This window comes from Diabrotica undecimpunctata, chromosome 1 (assembly GCF_040954645.1).
Source record: "Diabrotica undecimpunctata isolate CICGRU chromosome 1, icDiaUnde3, whole genome shotgun sequence".
In the NCBI taxonomy this organism is placed as follows: domain Eukaryota; kingdom Metazoa; phylum Arthropoda; class Insecta; order Coleoptera; family Chrysomelidae; genus Diabrotica; species Diabrotica undecimpunctata.
This window is the reverse complement of record NC_092803.1, coordinates 192,067,380-192,092,684: the sequence shown is the minus strand read 5'-3', so window position 1 is coordinate 192,092,684 and position 25,305 is coordinate 192,067,380. Positions and strand designations below refer to the sequence as shown.

The 25,305-nt window shown below is 33.7% G+C and overlaps 1 protein-coding gene across 2 annotated transcripts in view; it reads right to left on the bottom strand.

The window, feature by feature from the left end:
- The window catches only part of LOC140432800 (uncharacterized), a 214,381-nt gene continuing 189,076 nt past the window's right edge, over nt 1-25,305 (bottom strand). The window contains exons 15-21 of one of the 2 annotated variants that reach the window (XM_072520913.1): nt 24,650-24,801; nt 23,231-23,621; nt 21,264-22,058; nt 19,094-19,147; nt 17,281-17,463; nt 14,053-14,182; nt 1-11,671 (exon numbers count right to left, since the gene is read on the bottom strand). In XM_072520913.1, coding sequence (XP_072377014.1) covers nt 10,923-11,671; nt 14,053-14,182; nt 17,281-17,463; nt 19,094-19,147; nt 21,264-22,058; nt 23,231-23,621; nt 24,650-24,801 — 2,454 coding nt within the window. In that variant the 3' untranslated portion in view covers nt 1-10,922. The remainder of the gene's footprint in view (nt 11,672-14,052; nt 14,183-17,280; nt 17,464-19,093; nt 19,148-21,263; nt 22,059-23,230; nt 23,622-24,649; nt 24,802-25,305) is intronic. The other variant, XM_072520914.1, reaches the window with a different exon arrangement.

The following is a 25,305-nucleotide window of genomic DNA, read 5'->3' as shown; positions in this document are numbered from 1 at the left end:
AACAAATTATTATTATTACACTGATTATATATATTACACTTTCTTCTACTAATACAATACTAACCAATCACATTAGGTCCGATACGGACATTAAATTTATCTACAATACGATAATTTGACAATGAACTCAAAACTACACTCAGATACAAAAATATTAGTTATGCTACGTGTTTGGGGTAGGAGAGAAGACATTATGTATATTATATTTGCATAACTATTCTCTGTGAATTTTTCTGATAATACGCCATATTCGTGTGACGTCAGACCGTCGTTTACTTTTAGGTTAGGTCAATGATAATTCTAGACTAATAAAATATAACTGGCTTTTTACAAGACAATACAAATGTAAGCTCTTCGAAAATATTTAATATTAGAAATTGTCTAATGGTCACCATATATAATTAATAAGAATACATACAACCTCGTAAAAACTTCAAAACAACGTTTATTTAGTAAATGATTAATGTTTCTTTAAAAAACGTATGACATTCTCGCTAGAATGATCTTCCAAAATAATTTATTGCCATAAACTGACATAACTATATTCCATTAACGAATATTTGGATAGTTTAAGTAAATATTTGCATCTAACCTAAAAAAAATTATAGCCTGGCGTCACCACTAGCAAGTAAATACGTTATCCATATTTTCTGAGTGTAGGTCGGAAGAATTCAATGATACTACAGAAGTTTAATCAGTTTATATATAAAAACGCTACTCTACATTGTCAGACAACTGTTGGACGTTAAGTTTCGGTTATTTGTACATTTATTAGTGTTTTAAAAACAATTCACATATACAAAAAATACAAACACCTACCGATATTCACAAAACAAATCAATTAAACTGTAACGTGTCCTAAATACAGTATTCTTCCGTTCTAAAACAGATTTATTCAATATTTCAAAATATCCTAACGAAATTTTAAGATAAAAGACGTTATTAAAAAAGAAATATAAAACTTATAAAGCCAAACTCTAAAATACCAGGTGAGTTCGTAGACGATAACAGCCAAAAAATTCGGCAAATGTAGTACTATGTTTTGTTTTTGAGTTTTTCCGTTTATTCCTTTTTTTGAGATAATTCCTTCCTAAAGTTTCATGTGCTATTGCAATATCCAAGGTTACGACTATTGCCGCACTTAATAACTTCTGTCGGAGTTGTCGCAGACAAAACACCAGGTGAAATAACTCCAAAAAGATTTAGAAACTCTGAAAACAATGTACTACTACAACATACATATTAATTTATGATTTAAAATGTTCTCTAGACAATATAAAACACGTTTTTAACAAAACTTTTATTAAAAATAAACATAATATAAAAAATAATTTCCATTTCTGAATTAAAAAGGAAGAACCTTCAATTTCTATCCAAAATTATAAAATTTAAAAATATAATAAATTCGATTTATGAAAGAAACTCTGGGGCGCAACAAAAATAAATTTGACGACTTAATAAACCATCTTTTTTTATTAATTACGATGACTAAAAATATCACAATGATTTTTGTTACCTTTACAGAAAAAAATATTGTTCTTAATCATACTGGATTAGCTTTTACCATATATTTTATATTTTTATTAAAAGTATCATTCTTTCATGATATTAGATTCCTATTAAACTTGTATTTTTATACATTTATTCTCAAAAATGTAATTTTAGCCTTAAACATGAAGTACATGTTTAATTTGCAATTTTCAAAGCTAGTCGTGTAGTCGTATTACAGCACACTTTACACCAAAATCAATGCGGAATTCACGCCACTTTTCGTATGGCGATTAAATACCAATTTATTTTTGGAAATTTTTACTGAAAGTTGTAGCGTTTCATTTTTCTAGCACTTAAAATATTTGTTGGTGCTGTACCAAGATGTGACTACACTATCTCGTAGACTGTTTTTATTAAGTCTAAGTACGCCGTACTTAAGTTCCCATGTAATTAATTTTGTCTGAGTGTGATTACGTTAAAAGTGTGTAATTTTTTCCACGAAAATAACTGCGTATTATAGACGCAGCTGTATTTTTCCCCCAAGTACCGAATAAATCCGTCTATATTATCCTAAATTAGTCTGGCAATAGGGTATAAAACACAAAAACACCCAGATTTCAATTTATTATTAGTTTTATTGTTGCGATAGCTGGTAACTTTAAAATCAGTTTTTTTTTAATACGGTTGTATGATCAAAAACTCGCATTTAAGCGATAAGTCTAATTTTTCTTGTGTTTAACCATAAAATATAGAAATATGTTCTTATCTTCCTAGAATTCAGTAGCCGTACCCATCAACATGTCACTACCACTCCATGTTCAATGTCAGCCTACTTACGGAGCCACCCTTTTTTCCATCTTCATCGTCTTTTTGCCGACGAGGTAAGAAAGAGATTCGACATGAGGTCATTGCCCTTTTTTGCTTAGAAACATGCTTAAGTTGAATAAACGTTTTGGAACATCGACCTAAAACTTCGATAATTGAACGCGAAAAGACATTTAACGATAGAAGTTTTTGCAGATAACTGAATTAAAGGTATATACCCAATTCATTTTATGATTAAATTTAAAATTATTTATTTACTAGGAAGTTATATTTGACTGATTTTTTCTGTTTTTTTTTGTCAAAAAATTGTGGTCTCTATATTCCCTTTTTCATTTTTGAAATTTTAAGTAACGATACATTTGTTTTTTTTTTCTGTTCGGCCTGTTTCTGAGAAGTGCCGACTCAAAGACTGGTCATATCTGAAAGGCTAGGATTGAAAATGACAGAGGTCATCTGAGTTATGCGTACTTTATATATTGGCAAAGCTTACATAAACAAAAGGCGACTCGGCAGAGCATCGGATTCTCATATAGCGAAGACTGGACGAAGCCCGACGTATAGATGTAATATTACGAACTGACGTTATGCCACAATGAACATAAAAGAGCCTACCAAGGAAACAAAATTAATAAAAATTACTTATATTTCAATAAATAAGTCTTTAACAGTCGGAATTTAAAATTTTGTTGTTAAATTTTCATAATTAAATACGTAGTTTTGGTCTTGACCTTAAACGGTTCTTTGAGATTTAAAATTCTATTAATATATGACATAAATGTATCTTAAATTAATCCTCAAAACTTACACACTCTTTCACCGCAACAACTGATACCGTTATGGTTCTTTTTCGCCGTTCAATCTGCAATTTCCTTCTTTACTTTTCTTCATCTCTTTGTTTCGTATAATTTGAATACGAAATAAGTGGAAATCGAAACGTCAAATATAGCGTATGTTTAAGTAAAATTGTGATTTGTGAACGACACATCATCACATCTCGGTACACTCGAAGAATACAGTTAATTGAATCCAAAGCTACACAGTATGATTAAGACAAAACTAGATTTTAACAAGTATAAACAGCTTCATTTACAAAAGTTTGTTTTTTCTCTCAAATTAATTATTCAAAATTAATGTTTCAATAAACAAATTAACTAAAAGGTATGTTTACATGAAACTTAGAAAATTGACATAGTTGAATCAATATATTGTACCATTATAGGAGGGCAAAGTTAACTCTGAATCTACTCAATTTCAATCTACTAGTAAACAAATTATTATTTTAAAAATTTCATCTATATTTAGTGCATTATACATAGGTAGACTAACGTTTGTATAAAAAGCAGATTTTGGAAAATCTTTCAATTTTCTGTTTACAGCTCTTATCCAAACGTTATCTGCTCCTAAACGTTGTAACGCGACAATCTTCTTAAAATTTAAAAATAGACGAAACCAAAGTCAACTAAATCTGGAGAATGTGACGGCTGTTGCAACAGGTCCCTTAATTTCCTCACCCAATACCTCCGCAAATCCCCTTATACACTATTCTCAAAGGATTCTTCTAATGGAGGCATTTTCCTCGTGAAAGGCGATATTTTCCTTGTGGGCAGACCTTTTCTTTAAAGTAAGGAACAAATAAGTACTATTCTCCATTATGTTTTAATCTTTTTTACAACTAGAAAATTAAAAATCTTTGGTAAACCCAAAAAAAAACACTAAATTTAATAGTCTACTTACTGAATAGACTGTTGCTTTATTTTAGTTCCAAAATGATTTTCAGTGTTTAATATAGCTATGATAATTGAGAACCATTAACATTGCCTTCCTATATTTATCGCCACTATTAATCTAATAAACTAGATAGTAATCCACATTGATCCCTATACCACCCTCACTGACACTACAAGATGATGTCAATTTTCGACGATTTTTCGACGCTTTTTGAGCGCTTGACACGTCCATGAGATCGTAACGAATTGATTAAGAAACAGCTTTATCAGAGATGGCGTCGCGAACCTACTGTTCCCCAAACATACGATCCCACTACCTACTACCACTGCTACTACTCGTGTTTGTAGAAATTCTAACAGAAATTCGATAGAAGATACTCATGTGTTAGTGTGCATGCTAACAACATGCTGAGCTGAGTAGGTACACTGCGATTGACTCATAAAGACGGTGAATACAGAGACGGAACCTTACAGCACATTGTGCAGGGCTGAGCTAGACTATTCGCCCTTATTTACGTATGACTGGTCTATTGACTAGTGAGTTGGACTTGTAGTCGAAGGTAAGAGTCTAGTTTCTATGCTATAACACTTACAGCGTGTTCATCTGAGTATCATCAAGTTTCTGGTCAAAACATTCGTAGCCTGCTGAGCTGAGCATTCTCCTGTTACTGTCTGGAATGCCAGCATCGTACGTACCAATATTTTTGGACCTCTAGATGCTGTTAGAACTTCATTAAATTGATTAATTTCATTCCATCTTTATCGCCCATTTGTATAAGTATATTATATATAGAATATTTGTTAGTATTTAGTCCATAGAATTAACTGTTTTACTGACTATTGCTGAGAAACTTTCATAATAGCTTTACTTTGGCATTAAATATCGATGCCAGATGCGTTAACAAAGCGTAAAAAAATGTGAAAGCCAGCTTGTGAGCTGAACATTAGTGTCTGGGGCTTTTAAGATCAGTGTGAGAGTGGCTTAGAGGCCAAAAGTCAACGTGTACCCAAGTGGCTTATCTACTTAAAACTGTTGGTTAAAACTATACTCATTAAAAAAACAACAAACACTAGTAAAGGTCTACATCTAACAACAGCTCGTTGTTAGTTTTCTTCTGTAAGGCTTTTAATTTTTGAAAAATATTTATTTTTGGAATAGAGCTCCTGAGCCCTACTGACCTACCCTTCTAATAAACTATTAGCTTTTATATTTCTCTTGTTGACATCCTGTCACTATAAAAATTTAGATTTTGATTTGAGATCAACTATTTTCTGCTAAGTTCTAGAATGAAATACCATTTTCGCCTTTAAAAAAGAAATAAATTTAAAAAATCACTACACTATAAATATCACTATAAAATATACAATTACATACAGTTTTTAAACAATAAAATACTTTTTGGGATAAGAGGCGAGTTTAGGCGACTAAAAGAAAACTATTTGACCCCAGTGTGTATAAAAAGCTGGAAAATGTTTAGCCGTACTTGAAATTCCACTGTTTATGTTTGCTTTAACGCAAATATGGCACCCCTTAGATTTTTCTTATGCAGTGGTGCCTCCTCACGGTCAGATTGTAAGTTTGTTCACAGTACAACAAAATTGTAAAGAACCACAAGCTCATAAGCCCATTCTATCTTCACACGTCACGTTATAAAAATCGGTTCGTTTCATTGTTGCTTGAGCTCAACGTTGTCCTGTTTTGATAAAAAATACAAGAGCAATCCAGAATAGAATCTATTCAGAGCCAAGAAAAAGCATGCCTAAATAATTATAAGTAAACAAATCCTGGTAAACTCAAGCAAACATAAACTTACTTCGGTATACGACTCAGATGTAGCTTTATAATTTGTTTAATTTCTATAAAACAGAATGGATAAGATAAGATTAGAAGATAATAAAGACCCATTCCAACCTAAAGAAAGAAAACGATATGGAATGTTAGAAAAAAACAAGAAAATTCTTCTTTTTCGTATATCACAATAAAAAAACAAAAAAACTGAGAAAGAATTGGCGTACAGAATAAGAAAAATACTCATAGACATTTTTATTCCTTCAAACGATAGTTCTAACGACACAATCAACTTGTTATATGCATTTTCCAGCGGTATACTAGAGAAAAGGTTGTTAAATGTGGCATAAAATCCGAATGAGATATACAAATGCAGTATGTAAAGATTTTTCGTAGTTCCTTTGATAACATCTTCTATTAGTTTCACTGTTTCTACAATAAAATATTTATCTACTATATTTAAGGTGAGCTAATCACAATTTTGATAAAATTACGTTTATTTTTACATTTCCATTTCCACCTTGGAAATAATTTTTATTTTTCAAAGAACGATTTCCGAAACGTCGTAAATAAACGTATTTTACTTAAAACTATAGTTAATTACCTTCAAATATAATAGGTAACATTAAAATGCCACAAGATAACATTTCCTCAATATTAAGTATTGAATTATAAACTGTTTTTATTGCCTATGGGTAAAATACGTCACTTAATGTCCCGGGGATATCATGTAGATGGCGCCACTGGGATAAATCACAAATTAGCACAAAATACCAACTTGTAAATGTCACCTGTCAAAATCTGAGCAGTCAAAGTTAGAGGGGTTTAAGTGACTCTATTTTCAAATAGAAACGAATGAAAAATCTGAATTTTATATGTCAAAATAGATGGTGCTTGATGAGAAAAATATGGTTCAAGTTCAAGCTAAGCAATATAAGTGATATTTGAACTCTGCTGAATCGGAAACAAGCTGGAATTATGACTTTAAATGCAGTCGTATTGATGTTGAATGCTGCGACCGCCCAAAATATATCAAATACAACTATTCATGGTCAATGTAGGTCGTTGTTTGTAATTATTTAATCGTAATACCCAAGAATTTCTGCATCGTTATGTTATCGATGAATATAAATCCACTACTTCACTCGAATTCAAGTATATAGTCAGCGAATGGGCAGCAGCCAGTGACCAGTAGCTGCAAAACCACTAAATACGCTTGTAAGGTTTTAGCTTCTTTACTGTGTTTTGGACAAGGTATTATAATCATTATTTACAATGATAAACGAACAATCATCAATAACAAATACGATACATCGTTATGGATGCGTCTGAAGGAAGAAAGAAAAAACAGCTAATATAAAGAAAAAAAAGGTGTTTTCCTAAGACAATGTACTGCTTCCGTACTACTTTGTATTACTTCAATGTACTACTTTGCTTTCCATAGTATTCTTCAGTTCTATACTTTCAGGTACTGTTGACTGTTTGCAAGCGTCGAAAAAATCCTCCATAAAAAAAGGTTTGGACCAAATAAACAGGTGGTTACAAAAACTGATTAGTATTTTGAAGCCAACGACAAATGACCCATTCTTAGAGATATGTAGAAATCAGAACATCGACTTAGAAGGACGTAATGGCACTAAGCCATCACCTCGTATAATTGTTATTTATAATTAATGTAGATTCAGAATGCCATGAATATAATCTAGGTGTCATTTCGTACAGCATTATGTAGTGTTCAGATTAAACCTAGATGTATATCATGGTCTAAATCATGACAAGACACCATGGAAATATATGGATATGTTGATAAATAGAGTAAACTTGTCTCAGTTTTGTCATTTTTTGAAGTATGCTCTATTGACTTATTGCGTAAAGTGATAGTTCAGCTCATAAATGGAGAATGTGAACCTATCGTCCAACAGTGTAATGTTCGTTTGTAGTCTATTTGGATTCATATCAAGACTCCTTTTATAAATATATACCTAGGCAGCCATAGTACCAAAAATCACAACGTATCACTTGTCTGTAATTAGGCATATCGCCTCTTTCCACACAAAAACATAAACTTTCTCAAATAATCCAAATTTAAAGATTAAAATCCAGACAGTTACTGTGTGAAGCCTAAAGAATGGCTAATTATATAATTTTAACGTAGCAGTGCTCCAATTTAAACAGATAAACAGTGAAATTTCAAGCTAGCACGATCATTTTAACCGCTGCCTACATTTAAATATGTGTTCTTCAAAGAAAACTATTAAAATACCTACTTTAACTACCTTTTAAAATTAATTGGTTCCAAAACAGCCTTAGTAATGATTTCGGTCTCCCTATTCCTTCCGAAGTTGTCCTAAACTCGCAAATGTTTACGGTAAAATCGTAATTTTTGTTACCTGACTTTACATATTTGAAAAATTATGTTATAATATGATACCTAGTTATATTGGTTAATTTGTTATTTAAGTGGGTAATTTTTTTTCGGTAAAGTTTGTATTAAAAGTGGAGTTAAGCACAAAATATATAAAAAGGTAAAAAAGATATACAAAAATTTAGCACTAATTTGATTGACAGTTTTGCTAAGCTATTGGACAGCAAATTTAGACTGAAAATAGACCTTATTCTTTTGTAGCAAACAGGGTAATAGTTTGGTCTAACCCTGACATCCAAAGTAAAAGTTTTCTGCCAAAACCAAATTGTTCTATATTGTCCAGTAAAAATTTACACCATTTTGGGCGTCGGGTTTGGAAGGAGGGAGGGTGAGAAGTTGGTAATACACTCCAAAAGAAAGTTAGCTGTTAAGCCCCTTACCACTATAACCAGGTCGATTACAATTAATACCACTACGGTATGTAAAAACACAAATACTCTCTAACATCGGATAGTGTGCAAAGTAAGGAGTGACGAGAGACTTGAAGAAATATTTCAATATGAAATATGTGCGTATCCTCCATCTTTTTTCGATGAGTCTGGCTTGATGAGAAAAGGAAGCAAATCTTCGATGGTTAATGTTTTGGTTCCAGACATAAAATAATCACTATGTACTCTATTCAGGGAAAATGCCATGCATCATTGATGAAGGTCACCTCCTGTGCATCGTGTTGTCTGTTGACGCCCAGCTACCTTCAAAGAAATTTGAGAGCAATACAGAGACTACGTAATTACTTATTACGGAACAACTACTGTTGTATTTGATGGATACCAGAAAGTAAATACAAAAGATGAAGAGCACCTACGCAGAGCACGTTCTAGCATTGAAGTCAAAGTTGAAGACTCAATCCGTAGCACTAACAACAAAATAGGCCTTATTTCACTTCTTACAGTACACTTGCAAAGATGTGGTTGCGTAGTTTATCAAGCATCGGGTGACGCTGACTTATTAGCAGTTTTAACAGCTATTGATGAAGCTAAGAAAGACGTTGAATCTTGTGTTATTGGTGATGACACGGATCTACTACTTTTGTTGACTGTCCACGCACAATCAGAGGAGAAATTGTAAAGAAAATTATAAGAAAGGCAATCAGCAGGAAAAAGTCTACACTATTGCTGACATTCAGCGAGGCATCCGGAATATAAAGGATGTACTTCTTGCAATATACGCCTTTATAGGTAGTGACACGGTATCACCTATATACAAAAAGGGGAAAATTACATCGTATAGGATACGACGCTCTTCGTAGAAAACTTCTAGTCTTCAACGACACCAAAGCTGACCCCAGTGCAGTAGCTGAAACCGGAAAGTATTTCCTTCTTGCGATGTTTGGTGCCAGGAACATGGAAGATCTAGATTGTTTTCTCTACCGGTCTCACTTGAAGACTATTGCAAAGCAGCCTATACATTCTTTGCTCAAGTTGGCTGCATAACCCCCTCTTCAGGAGATTCCAGTCAGGTTCAGAACCTACCACCAGGTACAGTAGTGGCTGAATGAGAAGAAGAATCCGCTCGACTGGGATTGAAAGAAGATTAACGAACACCTTACACCAATTACAACAGTGCGTACTGCAGCTTCCGAGGAATTACTTCCTCATAGTGTGTACTTCCACTGCAAAGACGACTGCATCCGTAACTGTGGGTAAAAAAAAAAGAGTGGTCTAAACTGCTCAAGCATATGCAACAATTGTTCAGGCCTAGGATGTGATAATAGGGACACAATCATCATAAACTAAGATGTAAAAGAGGAGGATGTTGTATTTGAAGAGGATGAATAAGTTTACTTAAAACTCATTGCATTATAATCATCATTATTAAGCAAGAAATATTTTGAGTATTTAAAATATTTTGTTGGAATTTACTGTTGGAGAGATATTCATGCGCCATTGTCCATAGAAAGTTCTCAGAGCATGTTTCTCCGTACCACAGAACTGAAACACAATCCTGTTAAAAAATGAGTTTCCTCAGTAATAATATTATAATTTGCCCAAAAAATATAAAAAATATGGAATACCTCCACTGTTACACCCTCCGTAACTATGGAACCGTTGATTTTAGAACAATTATGCCTCTGACGTTTCTTGTTTTAAATTTGACGTTAGAATATTTCTGTATAGAACCTTCTTTACGCTAAACCGCATAGTTTTCGAAATATTTGCGAAAAACGTAAAAAACTACTAATTTACTGCTCCTCAAAGCTGACGCTCGAAATGGTTAAACTTTTTCCTGAACTATATGGGGACCATATACAACAATTTGGTGTTGGAGAATAACCTATACTTTAGATGTCAGTGTTTGGGTATAATTATACCATACTATAAACACTTCTTTCAAGATCGGTATAAGGAGAATCCTTTACTAGTAAGTAACAGGTAGGGAGTTAAAAGAAAGTAAATATTTTGCGTTTTTGGAAATCTAAAAGCCCATGGGCAGTTGTAAATACGAAGAACAGGTACAGCCAACAGATTACCGTGTTAAAAAGTATAACGTAAAGATTTTTTGAAGGCATACGATTAGTGAAAAAACTATATCAATGAACTCTAGTCGAGAAGATCTCATCTTCGCTGGCACCAAACGCCGTGAAAATATATATAATTTTTATCCCTTTATGGTTTGTGCTTAACTAAACACTTTCTAACAACACCATCTTATGTGACTTTATTGCCTATACCTCTGGATTACTTAACTTTCTCTCTAAGGTACTAGTAGATTCAATCCCGCTATCCTCGTCCCCGCTATCTAACAAACTCGCTTCGCCACGTACAAACTCGACTTTAGTTTTACACTTGTCATCCTCGTTTTTTATCAAGTTTCTTTCTACAAAGTCAAATTTACCGAACGACAAATCTTCGGGTAAATGTTGTAAGTCGTCCAGTACTAGATTGACTTTTTCTACTACTGGGCTGTTTGGTTTGTAGGGTAAGGCCTCAAACGAAACGTTTTTGCCTTTAACTTCGTCAGGAGTATCTACGTGTTGAACCATAAACCTACTTTTACCAAATGTAGTAAAACTAGGTTTTTCTCTAACAACAGGCTCTACAGTAGGTTCAACGGTAAATAATTTATCAGAAGTGAAAGCACTAGGGCTAGGAGGTAAGTCCAATTTTAATAACTTCCTAGTATGCCTAAGACCTCCCAGAACATCACCACCACTAATCTTTGAAGTCTTCTTTCTATTAATTACGTCGGAAGCTAGTTGTTTTAAGGTTGGCACTACTGTTGAGGTCTCAAATTCATTGGCATCTGAAATGCTTCCTGGTGTGATATCTTCCATGCCGCTATCCGGCGTAACGTTATCGAAGTTCCATGAACTACTTCCGGGGAAAAACTGTGAGCTGAGATTATGAGTGTCGAAAGGTTGAGTAGAACTTGTGATAAAGAAGTCTTCTGACATGTTAGAGTTCGTCGGACTATCTGTAAATAACAAAATGTAACTTTATTATGGTTTTTATATCCATAAACAAGGTTTTAAAGACCAAAAACCTTATAAAGTAGAAAACTTAAAAATACAAACTTAAAATTATATTGTCAGTATATTTGATGAGCGTTCCTGGAACGACTTTGTTAGGGAATATTTCATTTGATTACATGGAATTAAATTTAACTTGAGAATATACGTTAGAACAAATGATAGCATGTGATTTGTCTTTAAAAACGCAGCAACGCCCAATCGTGACAGTAAAATTCTCTCGTTAGTAATTCCATTGTAAATTATGGGGAAAAATCGGGAAAAAAGGTTACGTTGATATCCAGGTAAGTACCTGATCGCACTATTTTACTCTCACTTTAGTTTAGTCTCAAAATTAACATCAACTTCTAATTCTATGAAGTTAAAAAAAGAAATAAAAAAACAGAAAATCACCAGGAGAGGACAGAATACCGAACAAACTCCTAAAGTACGGAGGGCCAGATCTGACCAAACAACTATTAAAACTAATCCAAAAAATAATAGAACAACACAGAATTCCTTAAGAATGGAGATCCAGCATCCTGATACCTCTCTTCAAAAAGGGAGATAAATCGGACCCGGAAAATTACAGAGGAATTAATTTATTAAACACAACACTAAAATTAACAACCAAAGTGATAACAAATAAACTGAATGAAATTATAACACTAGCAGAAGAACAACAAGGTTTTAGGTCGGGAAGATTATGCAGCGACGCTATATTTATAATGAGGCAAGTGCAAGAGAAATCATTAGAATACAATACCGGTATATATATATGTCTCGTGGACCTTAAGAAGGCATTTCACCGGGTCAAATTAAAGGACGTTATCCACTTATTGTACGCAGGAGGATTACCCTTCGGAATAATCAAAACGATCGAAAATATGTAAGAAAATAACACAATAAAAGTAAAAGTTGAAGAACTAACTGACCCTATTGAAGCTTGCAATGGGATATGACAGGGAGATTCCCTGAGTTCTCTATTGTTCAACCTGATTATGGACGAAATAATAAAAATAGTAATAACTAAACAAGGATACCAAATGGGAGAAAAACAACTTAAAATAATCTGCTATGCAGACGACGCAATACTACTCTCTCAAAGTGTATTTACAAAATATGCTACACCAACTCAATATAACTGCCAGAAAACTTAATATATTAATTTCCCCAAAAAAGATAAAATGCTTTGTTATAACAGCAAATTTACTAACATGTAAATTGTATCTGGAACGTCAGATACTATTTAAATATCTAGATATCACATTATCTAGCTACGGAAAGCTCGAAACAGAAGTGGAAGATCAAGTGAACAGAGCAAACAGAGCCGCAGGTTCATAAAAATATAGGGAAAAAAATAGGCAGAATTTACAAAACAATCATCAGAAAAATAATGACATACGCGGCAGAAACACGACCTGACACAGAGAGGACAAAAAGGATGTTAGAAACAATAGAGATGAACACTTGATAAATTGATGGTAAAGCACTATGGGACAGAGCTAGAAGTACAGATATACGACATAGATACAAGGTGGAGAACACCAAGGACCGGGTACTAAATAAAAGAGTAGAATTGAATGACCATATAAGCAGAACGAAAACAACTAGAGTAGTTAAGACGGCAAGAGACGGTTCCCCAATAAGAAGACGATCAGTAGGAAGACCACGAAAACGATGGAACGACAACGTATTGGAGGCACATTGAAAAACAGACAGAGTCATGTCTGCATAAAAAGAAGAAGAACTTTCACATTAAACTAGATTCTAGTTGGCTACCAGCCACTTAGATTTTGGGAATTGAAAAACGATAAAACTCTGGATTTTCACAGTTCTTAGTGAAAGACGCTGTGAGTAAAAAGTTGGAGTACATGTTGAAGTAAGAACTGATTTAAAAAAGGGCTATATAGCAGGAGCTTATGCAAAAGCTAAAAACATAATTACCAGGTACATACAAAAGATCTTTTAGGTCCTTTAACACGTATAATAGACAATAAGATCCAAACAAATAAGGTGTACTGTGTTTTGAAACACATTCTTCTTTTAGAACGTGCTTAATTCTGTTGCCATATAATACACGATCATTTTATATGACCAATCTGGTATAGAATTTACACAAAGACGAAATTTCTACATTCGTTACTGGTTCTTACAGAAAAAATTTATAGTGTGTGAAAAAAATTCTCAAATAATTCGATCTCTGTCTCCAGTAGATGTTTTTTAGTGTCGTTTTAAACTTAATTTAAACTTAAAACTATTTAGCATGTAACCGAATCAAATGACGAATTGAAAAATTTTTTGCTAATGCAAATTAAATACAGAATAAAAAAATTTATGAACATACCTGTAAAAACTTTAAATTCTGGTTGTTTCCATACATCCGGATTTGACAATATTGGACTTTCTGGTTCCTTCGGATATTCGTATATGCAATGATACTTCTGCTTTTTGAACCAGACACCTTTGGGTTTTTGCTAAAAAAAATTCAAAATCCTATACTATAGATATATTTATTTATATATAAGTGGTAAAAATGATAATTTTATGTTTTTGACATAATAGTAAAGCAGACTTTTAAAAGGAAGTTTTATTTTACGAAATAATCTCCTTTAATATCAATACATTTTGTAATGTAAACATATCAAGGGAATAAAGAAGGAAAAAATAAGGGGTAGTTAGCCTAGAAAAGAGTAATAATTATGTAAGTAATTATTATATATTCCAAATTGAATAATTCATAATTAGTTAGTAACATAGTTAACGTATACAGTTTACATTAAACAAAGATTGAAAACTCGACCTAGTTTAAGTGTATTACACGAGTCTCAAATATCAGGTCGCCACGGTTGTTTAAAAGAAAAAAATGACGTTTAAAAACATAGACCTTCGCTGGAAAATAATACAAGGTACGAATTGTTAAACAAGTGATAAGAATTGAGCTGACTAAGAAGTTTTACATGGCGTGATCCAGTTTAACACATGGAATAGATGGCATATTCAGCGAAAACGTATAAACAAATCTCCACTTCGGACGTGACAAAAGAATCTAAGGTACGAGTTGGCAAGAGATAAAAACAAACAGAAGTTGGTCAAACGGGGAGTTGCGTTCTGGCAATCGAGCCAGAGGGTATCCGGGCGCATCTGGTGCCAGTGGTACTTCGGCAGTCGGCAGTCAGCGCGGCAAGCGTTAGCTCAAGTATCGTGATATTCGTGTGCGACGGAAGGTAGAGATTCGAAAATACGAATTTTTCGTCTCGCTCAGTACCGCCATAACGTACAGTGAATTCCAGCGTTCATCCAGACTATTCCAGAGTTCCAGTTTGGACTACAAGGCGTATTCATTAGCTAGGGCCTAAGTACGCTAAGGTAACGAATAATGTTTACTAACCATTTTGGGAACAATTAATAGTAGGTTGTCCGCTTTTAAATTCCCTTAGTAAAATCTCTTCTCGTCTCCCTTCGCAAACAATAATAACCACTAATAGCTCATTGTACGTTTTGTGTAGTAGATGTAAAATTACGATTTTTTAATTATACACTAAGTTGAAAGTGGCTTGTTTTATTTTACCGTTAGATAGAGACAAGAAGGGAACACATTTTTGCTTTGTACATCTTCCTGGCTTCTAACGCAAGCCCATAGCCTCTGACTCTTTACAGGGCCTGCATCGGAGTACCCTTCAGCCCCTATCCTGTTTGTCTTCCTATCTTCTTGTAAATCCGCGAGGGCGAAATCGCTACCTACTCGAACTAGTGGACCAGTATGCCTCAAATTCGCTCTGACAGCTAAATCTCCTTTAAACACAGGGGATATTTCAGTGGTGACAGTGCTAAGCACCCCTTAGCTTCAATCTAGATTTATTACAATTTCATCCAGGTGTGTTCCTGGTATTCCACTAGAAGTGTTGCAAAGTATTCATCTACGGCCGAAATGGCTTCTTGATTGGAAAAAAAAGCGCAGACCACCGGACAAGGTCTTTAGTTTTGATATTAGGTGAAAGTCTGAGGACCCAAATATAGGGAATAGGATCGATGCTGTAGCACTTCATGGTGCTGGTTCCAAGTTGCATCACTGGCAAGACCCTTGGCACTATGCACTGCCAAGACCCTTATCAGTGCATGCTTGTGGTAAGACACACTGCTCTGAAAAAAAATTTTCTTTAAACGGGGTCTATTTTCGCGAATGCTTGCATTCAGTTTTATTACAACTTGAGAGTAGTATTATTCAATTATAATTTAACCTTTTTCAAATGATTCACCCAGAAAAATTCATTTCGCATCACAAACTATGGATTAGGTGAAACCGTGTTGAAAGCACTTTTCGTTGCATAGGAGAATGAGTTTGTGATATAGAATCACCATTTTGCACCAATATTTTTCATATTTAATTCCTGGAGCACGATATGCTTAACACACATGTAGTATCCCTAGAGCATTAGAAAGTTTGCGCATCTAGATACCTCTATCTTTGTCGACTATTTTAGGCGTGGTTGCAGATTTTAGACGTCCTTCGAGTGGATCATTTTGATAGTTTCACGGTAATTTTAAATCCGGCTGTTCATTTATTTACGGTAGGAATTGTAAAGAAAGAGCCGCTGTATACCATTCAAAGCTGCAAAGTTACTGCAATCGGTATTAAACATTATATTAAGAAGAATTGCTCACTAAATCTCGATTCTTTCACTAAATGTTGACAAAAGTAGGAACGGGTACTTACAATCCAAATTAACTTTATATTGTTGGTAACAAGAGGGAGACCTGTTTCGACATTGCATGAAACAAGGGTAAAAGTGTCTAAGCGATGTCCCCGAGAGCTGGCCAACTCTGATATATTAGAGCCATGGGACGGTATAGGTGCACTGTCGTGCCTGACAGCATTTCGTCTCAACTCGTGAGAATAAAATAGAAATCAGACAAAAAGAAAAGAGATGGTCCAGAAGAGGACTCAGAAATGAACTCAGAAATGACTGAGTCCATAAATGGAACTCAGATAAGCAAAGCAAAGGCGACCACGGTCGCTAACTCAGTATTATTCCCAGATGGCTCTCAATGACCTTAATCAGTGCCCTACAGACGAACCTTCAGCACAGTAAGGCAGGTTTCGCATAACTTACTGTTCTAGGGATGGCTTGCTACTGTAGCCTTAACTATTGAAGTTTTCACGAATTATATGATACTTAATGGAATATGTACAGTGCGGCGAGTTGATCGAGTACGAGAATATAAAGAAATAATAATAATAAATCAGAATTATTTTTCGATTTGTTTTTGTTACTTTTAAGTGTATAAGTGTAGAAATTTTTTCTTGAAATCGTTTTGATGTCCAATATAATTATTTGATTGATCAAATGTATTTTTATGACTTTCTTGATTATCTAAATTCTTATTTTTATAGAAAAATTCAAACACAAACATTAGGTCATTCCGCTAGGAAGTAAACAAAAAAGTGTGTGAAGTGTTTGAATAGAAAAACCATGTAACAGAGAAAGTGAAAGATCTGTTCATTATACTTTTCGCGCTAGGCCTGAAAAACCTATTGAGTATTCTAATAATACATAAAAAAACGAAAAATTACCTCTTCTCTTTTCTTAAGCGTTTTCTCTGGTGACCTCAATGCTGACTTGCTAGGCATTGCAAATTTGTCCCAAGCTGAAGGTACAAATTCGGGAGACTCCTCATCATCGCTGAAGGTACTACTTAAATCGCTCTCTTCAAAATTGTCTTCGGCGATCCCTTCCATAGGTGTGATAGACTCCAGCTAGAATACATTTTGTTTATATTAAAACGATTTTGCAAGCTCTTTTAATACTTTTCTATGAAATACGGAGAGAATAATTATAGTTGGAGGTCAATTCTTTATATGCTATCGACTATGTCAAAAAAAAAACATGGATGAAAGGAACTAAGGCATTTGAGGAATTTTATAGTTTCATATGGTCAATGAAGTAATAAAATCGATAAGTGTTACCAAAAAGGCCTTGCGTTTTTGAGATCGAGGTAAAGTTATCCACCTTTCGTTGTTTAGTTTTTGACTTTTAACTAAGCACTTAGATATAAGCAATGCTTCATAAAAAAGAAAGATTATGCAATTTATGTTTAAATGATGTTTTGTAAAAAAACTGACAGATATGTGTGCAAACAAACAACTAGCCACTGTCGTTATCAAAAACGCTAAATTTTCTCTAGCTCAATTACCCTCTACTGCTAATGTCACTAAACAGCATGGATTGAGGACATACCATCAAATTCAACAGTGGAAATAAAAATATTTAAATCTACTTGATTGGTGTTGAAAGAAATCAAAACATCGCTTAACACCGATCGGTACTACACCTCATGCTCTCCACACTTTGCTTGAGCACATTCCTTGTGGATGCACTAAAGCTTGCCGAAAAAATTGTGGACGCAGAAAACTGGGAATAAGTTATTCAAAGTTTTGTAAATAATTGGGCGTTAAGTGATAATGTTAATGCCTCGGATATTTATAAAGACGACATTATTACTAATATTGGTACAGATAGAAGTTGAAAATGTTTGAACTTCACTTTAAAAACAAATTAAATAATATACGGGAAAGGGATTATAAACCAAAAATAAACGGTAAATTGCGAAGTTTTCTTTTTTGTGAAGCAAGACCTATATCTACCTAAGTCTTTGTTTTACCATAAACGACAAGATGTCAGTCACAAGAAAAGCTCTCCTAATGTAGAGAATTAATGAGTATAAGAGATATCTTATAAGATATTTCAGTTCGGCTAATGGATAAGACCACAGTCAAAGGAAAGCGATAGCACACACAATGCAGATAATTATGTAGATCACCACCACCCTCAAGGGGCCCATTTACTCAAATTTGGGAATATCTATCTATATATTGTGTGCGTACGTGTGTGTGTGTGTGCGTGTATGTAGGTAGAAGTGTTTCTCCACTTTTATTTAGGTTGTATTTGTCAGCATATGTAGTTAGAGTAGTAAATGTTCAATTGTTAAAATATAAATACATCACATACATTGAATTCACAAACACATGGGTCCCTTGAGGGTGGTGGTGATCTACAGAATTACCTACATTAGAAGATCCTTTCTTGTGACTGACATCTTGGAGTTTTGTTTGAATGTTAAACTATAATTTTGACAGTGTTTCCCATTCTGCAGAAGTGGCTACAGTTACAAAGATTTTCAACAATAAGGCATTTCATTTACACAATCTACTCCAAATAGAATTTACCTCAATGGTTATATCTACATAATAACAAAAAAGGACTCATAAAAAAAAAACAAAATAATTAAAACGAGAATTTTTAAGTAGTGGATTATGATTTAAACACTAGGGCAGTTAAAGCAATACATAAAAATTCTAAAACAAGTATTAATACGATTACACTTACCACATCCTGAGGAGCAGCTCTGAGGGCCTTGAGAGACTCCTCATGTTCCCCTTCCTATTTGGTTAGAAACACAACAGATATTTAGCTACATACAAACATTATTTCCAAAGGTAGTACTACTTTAATTGCAGCAAATTGTTAAATATACAATTTATATTAAGTAATTTATGTAAGTACATGCGAATATATAGGTGCATCAGTAGTTCAGCGGGCTGGCAGCGCTCACTACATTGTGAGTGGTATAGTGTTTTTTTTAACTTTTTATAAAATCGCCTATATAGGCCTTAAAACTATAAAAAAATTAACTTCAAAGGTTTATTTCCTAGTTTAAGTCTCGCGATTTAAATCCCGTTGGATTAAAAAAAATTGTTACAGAACGGCAGAAAAGTGTCTCCCAAATACAAATGCATCTTTTAGAAGACGCCAAGTGCAGTGGTAAAAAACAACTAAAAGTGCCAAAATTTTTTTTGTATACCTCAAAAGCTTCTTAACAATGAATAGAAAAAAAGGTTTTTCGTTAAAAATTTCATTAAAAAAATATTTAAAAGTTGTTTTTTTTTTTCAATTTAGAAAGTAAGAGTCCCCTTAACACTTTACCGAGGCATTGTAGTACCACCTTAACTTAGCATTAGTGGAAGCATAAAAATGTAAGAAAGAAATAAGTACGTCGACTAACATTGATAGATATTTAGAACATAATTCATTACATAGTTTATATAGATTCTTTATTTCTTTGTTATTATTATTTTGAAAATATTACTTTATTATTAAAAAGGATGAAAAGCGACTTCTACGGTACACAAAAACAAATATGGAGATTCATAATAAACCAATATACCTGACGGAACTGTTTAAAAAAAAGGAAAATAATAATCAACACAATATCGTACCTGAATTAAGACACGAAATAGAAATCAGTTTTCACAAAGTAGAGATATAAATTCAGCCATAAATTCACTCAAAAATAGAAAGTCACCAGGACCGGACGGAATAACCAACGAGCTTCTAAAACACGGAGAAGAAAGTATAACTCTAGAGATACAAAAACTAATATTGCAATGCACGACACCAGACTCATGGAGAAACAGCATAATAATACCAATGTTCAAGAAAGGAAATTAAGAAGATCCCAACAATTATACAGGTATAAATCTACTGAACACCACACTTAACCTCACCACAAAAGTCATAACCAACAAAATCAATAAACTAACAACTTTATCAGATGGAGAACAAGGATTCAGATCCGGAAGATCGTGCGTAGACGCCGTATTTGTACTAAGACAAATCACAGAAAAGGCCATCGAGTACAATAAACCAGCATATATATGTTTTATAGACCTGAAAAAGGCTTTCGATCGCATTTAAGTCGAAGACGTCTTACACCTACTGTATAAAAGAAACATACCAATCAATATTATACAAACCATCGAAAACATCTACTTCCATAATCGAATACAGACAAAGATAAATGGAAAACTAACACAGTGTATACCAGTACAAAGCGAAGTCAGACAGGGTGATTCGTTAAGTCCACTTCTCTTTTATAATAATGGACGAAATAATAAATATAATAGAAGCGAAAACATAAGAACATGCAATATAGAAGACATAAATGGATGGGTGACAAAACGGAAACAGGAGTGGAACGAACACATTAGTAGAATGGCAAAGGATAAAATAGTACGAATAGCACGAGATAAGTTACCAAATGGACGAAGAACTATTGGAAGACCAATAAAAAGATGGTGCGACAATTTAAACAATTTAGGAGGCTAATATTGAAGAACAAACAGGCTTTAAAGCCTATATACAAGAAGGAAGAAGAAGAAGAAATTTTGTTATTAAATTTACTTCATTATCTCATTCGGAGGCAGGTAATCGAGCACTCTCATCGTACAGTAGAAAATGATATCTCATTTTAAGTTCTCAAAGAGAGGGCGCTCAGCCGCAGAGAACTTATCCGGTTTACAGATAGGTCTAGGATGGATGACAAGTTTGTTAACATTTCAGTATAAAATTCCCCATTGTATGTGTCACAGTTAAATCTGCAAGGTTATTCGGTATGTTTCTTCGTTTAAATTATTAAAGGAAAGTGCTGTTGTCTATTTTCATGCTTGTTTCTTTCTTAGAAGTATTAATTTAAATTATAAAATTATGAAACACTTACCCGCCATATAAATTCTCCACTAGAACTTGATCTGGAATCAGATCCGCTCTCCCATCCCTGCTCATCGTTATTTTCGCTAAAGGACGTAGACATCATCTGGCTATCTGCAGGTCCTGTAAACCTAATATCAGTTAAAAGGCCGTAAATGCTATCGTCGTCATCCTTCTCGATATGTTCGAATGTGTTGATATATGTATGATCCTTATCTAGAAGGTCGGATTCTAGGCGATTTTTGCTGTTCTCCATATTAACTATATTGACGTAATCGTCGAATGGGTCCAGGTTTGGTTCCAGGTTTTGGTACAGTCGTTCGGAATCTTTTACATTCGAATTTTCGTACAGATGATCGTCTAATTTGGTAGCTTTTTCGTTCTCGGAGTTCGGCAAAACCGTATCTTTAACTTCAGAATTCTGATAAAGCGGTTCGATGTTCTCTTTGTCCGAAGTCTCCTGGTCAGATGTAGGTGTGTCTTTTTCTTTACTGCAGCACATGTCTTCATCTTGAGTATTTGAGTCCACTGTAACAGCTAAATCCAAAATCTGAGGATGATTTTGGTTGAAGGTAACATTATTAGTTTCACTTTCTTCGTCTTGTTCTATAGAGTCTGTTCTTAAAACGTCAGCGTTGTCGTCGCCACTTTCGGTTTTCGGTAAAATATCACAGTTATTTGAATCTTCTGATTTTGTGTCTTCTTTAATTATTGGAGTGTTGCTTAACGATAGTTGGTTGTAGTTTAGAAGTGAAGCTGGAAGGTGTTTCCAGGGATTTTCTTCTGGAGATGGCAAAGGAACAACCTATCAATGAAAGAAATATATTAGTATCAGAATAGAGATCTTAGTGTAGAAAGCGATGACAATGTTTACTTCGACGAAAGATTATGGATTGAAAAAAAATATTACACATCATTTAAACGAGTTGTTGCGTTGTTTTCAGGTAGATAATAAATCTTGTTTCGTAATTGTTCTAGCTATCACAGTTTACGATTAAATGTATTAGATTTTACGATCACTATGGATCCCATAATCGAGGTTAATCAGCATTCACTGTCCAGAATTGAAGTGTTTTTTTAACTGAAGGAATGCGATTTTTCAAAGTTGAAACTGTCTCAGGCTTTTCACCAGGTTGAAATAGATGGCAAAAGCAAGGAACTCTTAACTGTTTCAACACATAAAATATGGGTCTGTTTAGGTATAATCGTTTAGCTTTTCGTGTTTCGTGTACCAACCCCACCTCCACTCCTCCCACTAAACAATTTCAAAAAATGATGGACTTTCTTTAATGTTCTCCCTCAGCTGTTGCTGTTTTTCAAAAAGATATTTTTTTCATAGGTTTAAGTAAAGAGTTACATTTTAAAAATCTTTTATTTATATAAAAAGTTTTATCTATTTTAAAAGATGCTGAATTTAAACTATTATGATAAAGAGTGTACTTTTTTTCAAAAAAGCATAGAGTATTTCGGTTTTATCATTGATAACGGCAGATTTTTTGTTGGATTTGCCAAAAAATCATAATAAATACCCTAAATTCTTTTTATAAAATTTTTTATGCTCACAGCAATAGAATAATTTTAATATAATACAATACAATACAATACAATAATTTCATAATAAAATGCTCAAGGTACAATCGAATAATTTTACAATAAAATATACCGAAATATAGAAGTTGATTCATGTATACCAGAAGGAATTTGTTGTCATTTTGGGCATTGGTGCAGATATAGTAAAAAGGGATTAAATCGACACTTTTGAAGAGCTAAAATGGCAAGCAAAAAAGGGACATAGGCAGAAGAATAATTAAATTTTCGAAGTTCAGAGAAGATAGAGAGAAGTAGTTCAAAACTTTAATGGCTCATTATTGTAGAGCGAAGACTTTGAACAGGTAGTAAATCCTACAAAACTAGTTTTTGTTGGTTTTCTATAAACTATAAAACGTGGATTTTGGTCGATTTAAAAACTATACTAACCGCAGAATAGCTCCTTTCGGTAGAGAGAAAATGGTTGATTTCTTGTGGTTTCGTATTGCTTTCCATGCTATCTTCAGCTCCGCTACTTTCATTCTTCACACTCTTCTCATCTATGTCACTTTTGACAGCATCTTCCGATGGTATTTCCTCGACGTTGACATTCAAAGGACTATCTCTGTCTCTCTCGATATCTGTAATTCCACAAACCAAATCTTCCAGATTGAAGAGTGTGTCGTTCGAACAACAAGAATCTTGGCTTGGTGTGTGGCGATTTAGCGGACCTCTCACGGGGCTTTCCAGCGTGTGAGCTGAAGTGCTTTCTACTTCGTGGGTTAATGTATCTGTGTCGGTTCGTCCGGACCAATCGCCATCATCCAGTTCCTTTTCGTTCCTAAAAAATAAAGTATATGATAAAGTAATCAGAGTAAAAACTAAATAGCTGGAAATCATTTAATTTGTGTACTAAAACTAAATGCCGTACTACCCAGTTTTGTACAATTCGTGGTGATTTTATGATTTTTCTCATGATTCGTCGTCGTTTGTTCAAACAATACTTTATGTACCGCTGATTTTATGTTGGAAAAACGTTGCCATTGCACTAACAAATCATATTGATATATCTATTCGCGATATATTGTACTATGGTACTATGTGGATGAACATTGACATATGTAGCGTCATTGTGGAAATCACGAATGGTATTTCGTGTCATAAAAATGCTGAACAAAGGTAAAAACGTAGAGTTAAAATCGAAAAATAAAACAATACGTTTTTTTTTTAAGAAAAGAAGTAAAATATCAGAAGAATATAAAAATTATAACAATCAAACAGCGTAACATCAAAGTTACATGTAATAAAAAATCTCAGTACCGCAGTTTAATGCGGTTTTACGGTTGCTATGCAGTTAAGGGATACAAAGTTCTAACTATTTTCTAGTATTCACAGTAGATGGCGCTACAAAGCGTGGTCACTCTTTAAAGAGGGGAATCTGGTCAAGATTTCTGCCGTTCTCCCTTAGAATCTTTCTTCAATTTCTAGTACTATATACTAAGACTCAATATGGATGCATATTGCATACCTCCTGGTGCATAATGTGCCGAAGGCTATAAAAAGGGAATTAAAGAAATTGGTTTCTGGTAGATAAAGGTAAGACTATGTGTTTACTGCATTTAAAAATATTCTTTTTCGTGTGTAGCTCTGAGCTTTGACAAACAAGTAGTAATCAATGTGGAAAACAACCGATTTCCTAACAATTCGAGAAATGAAAACCGAATTATCGCTAAATTTTGGGATTTCGTTAAATTAAACAATGTTTTAATAATTTTTATGTGTACATATATTTAATTACCTTAAGAAACTCAATATGCAAGTATTTTTAAACACCATTTAAACAAAAAACCTACTGACTGCACTACTTACCTCGGAGATGTTGTACCAGAAACGTCTTCAATCAAGCTTTCTTCTGGTATCGGAGATAGCGGAGTATTGTAGACGTTATATCGTAAAAATACTTCGTTTCGTTCTAAGGTCTCCCATTCGTCTTCTTCCTTAACTTTGTCCGTGTTATTTCCCTAAAATATATTTTCAATAAATAGATTTTTTCAATGATTATCAAAATATACGATTTAAGTTACGTTAAAATAATTAATCCTTCAACTCAGGAGAAAATAACTTAGCCTCATACATGCCTTAACAGTATCAGCTAACCCAAAGGTAACTGTTTATAAAAACACATTTACAGATAGATTTTCATCGATGTTTTATTGTGAAAAAATTGGATTCTCCATTTTATCATCGAGAGAAAGCAATGTTACAAAGCTTAGACACAATAATTCCTATTTCAAAAGTCAGCCAAAACATATTACGATGTGAGCTGATTGTAATAAAAATCTTTCTGCATTCAAAAAATGTGACACACCAGCCAAAATTTTCAACCAGAAAGCACTAGAGATATTAAATGATTTTAATGAGTACATCCTTATTTTCACCGATGCATCCAGATCTGCAAACGGAGTAGGAGCGGCTTTTACAACATATAACTATAACAGTTCCTATCAGCTCTCTCTCCAAACCAC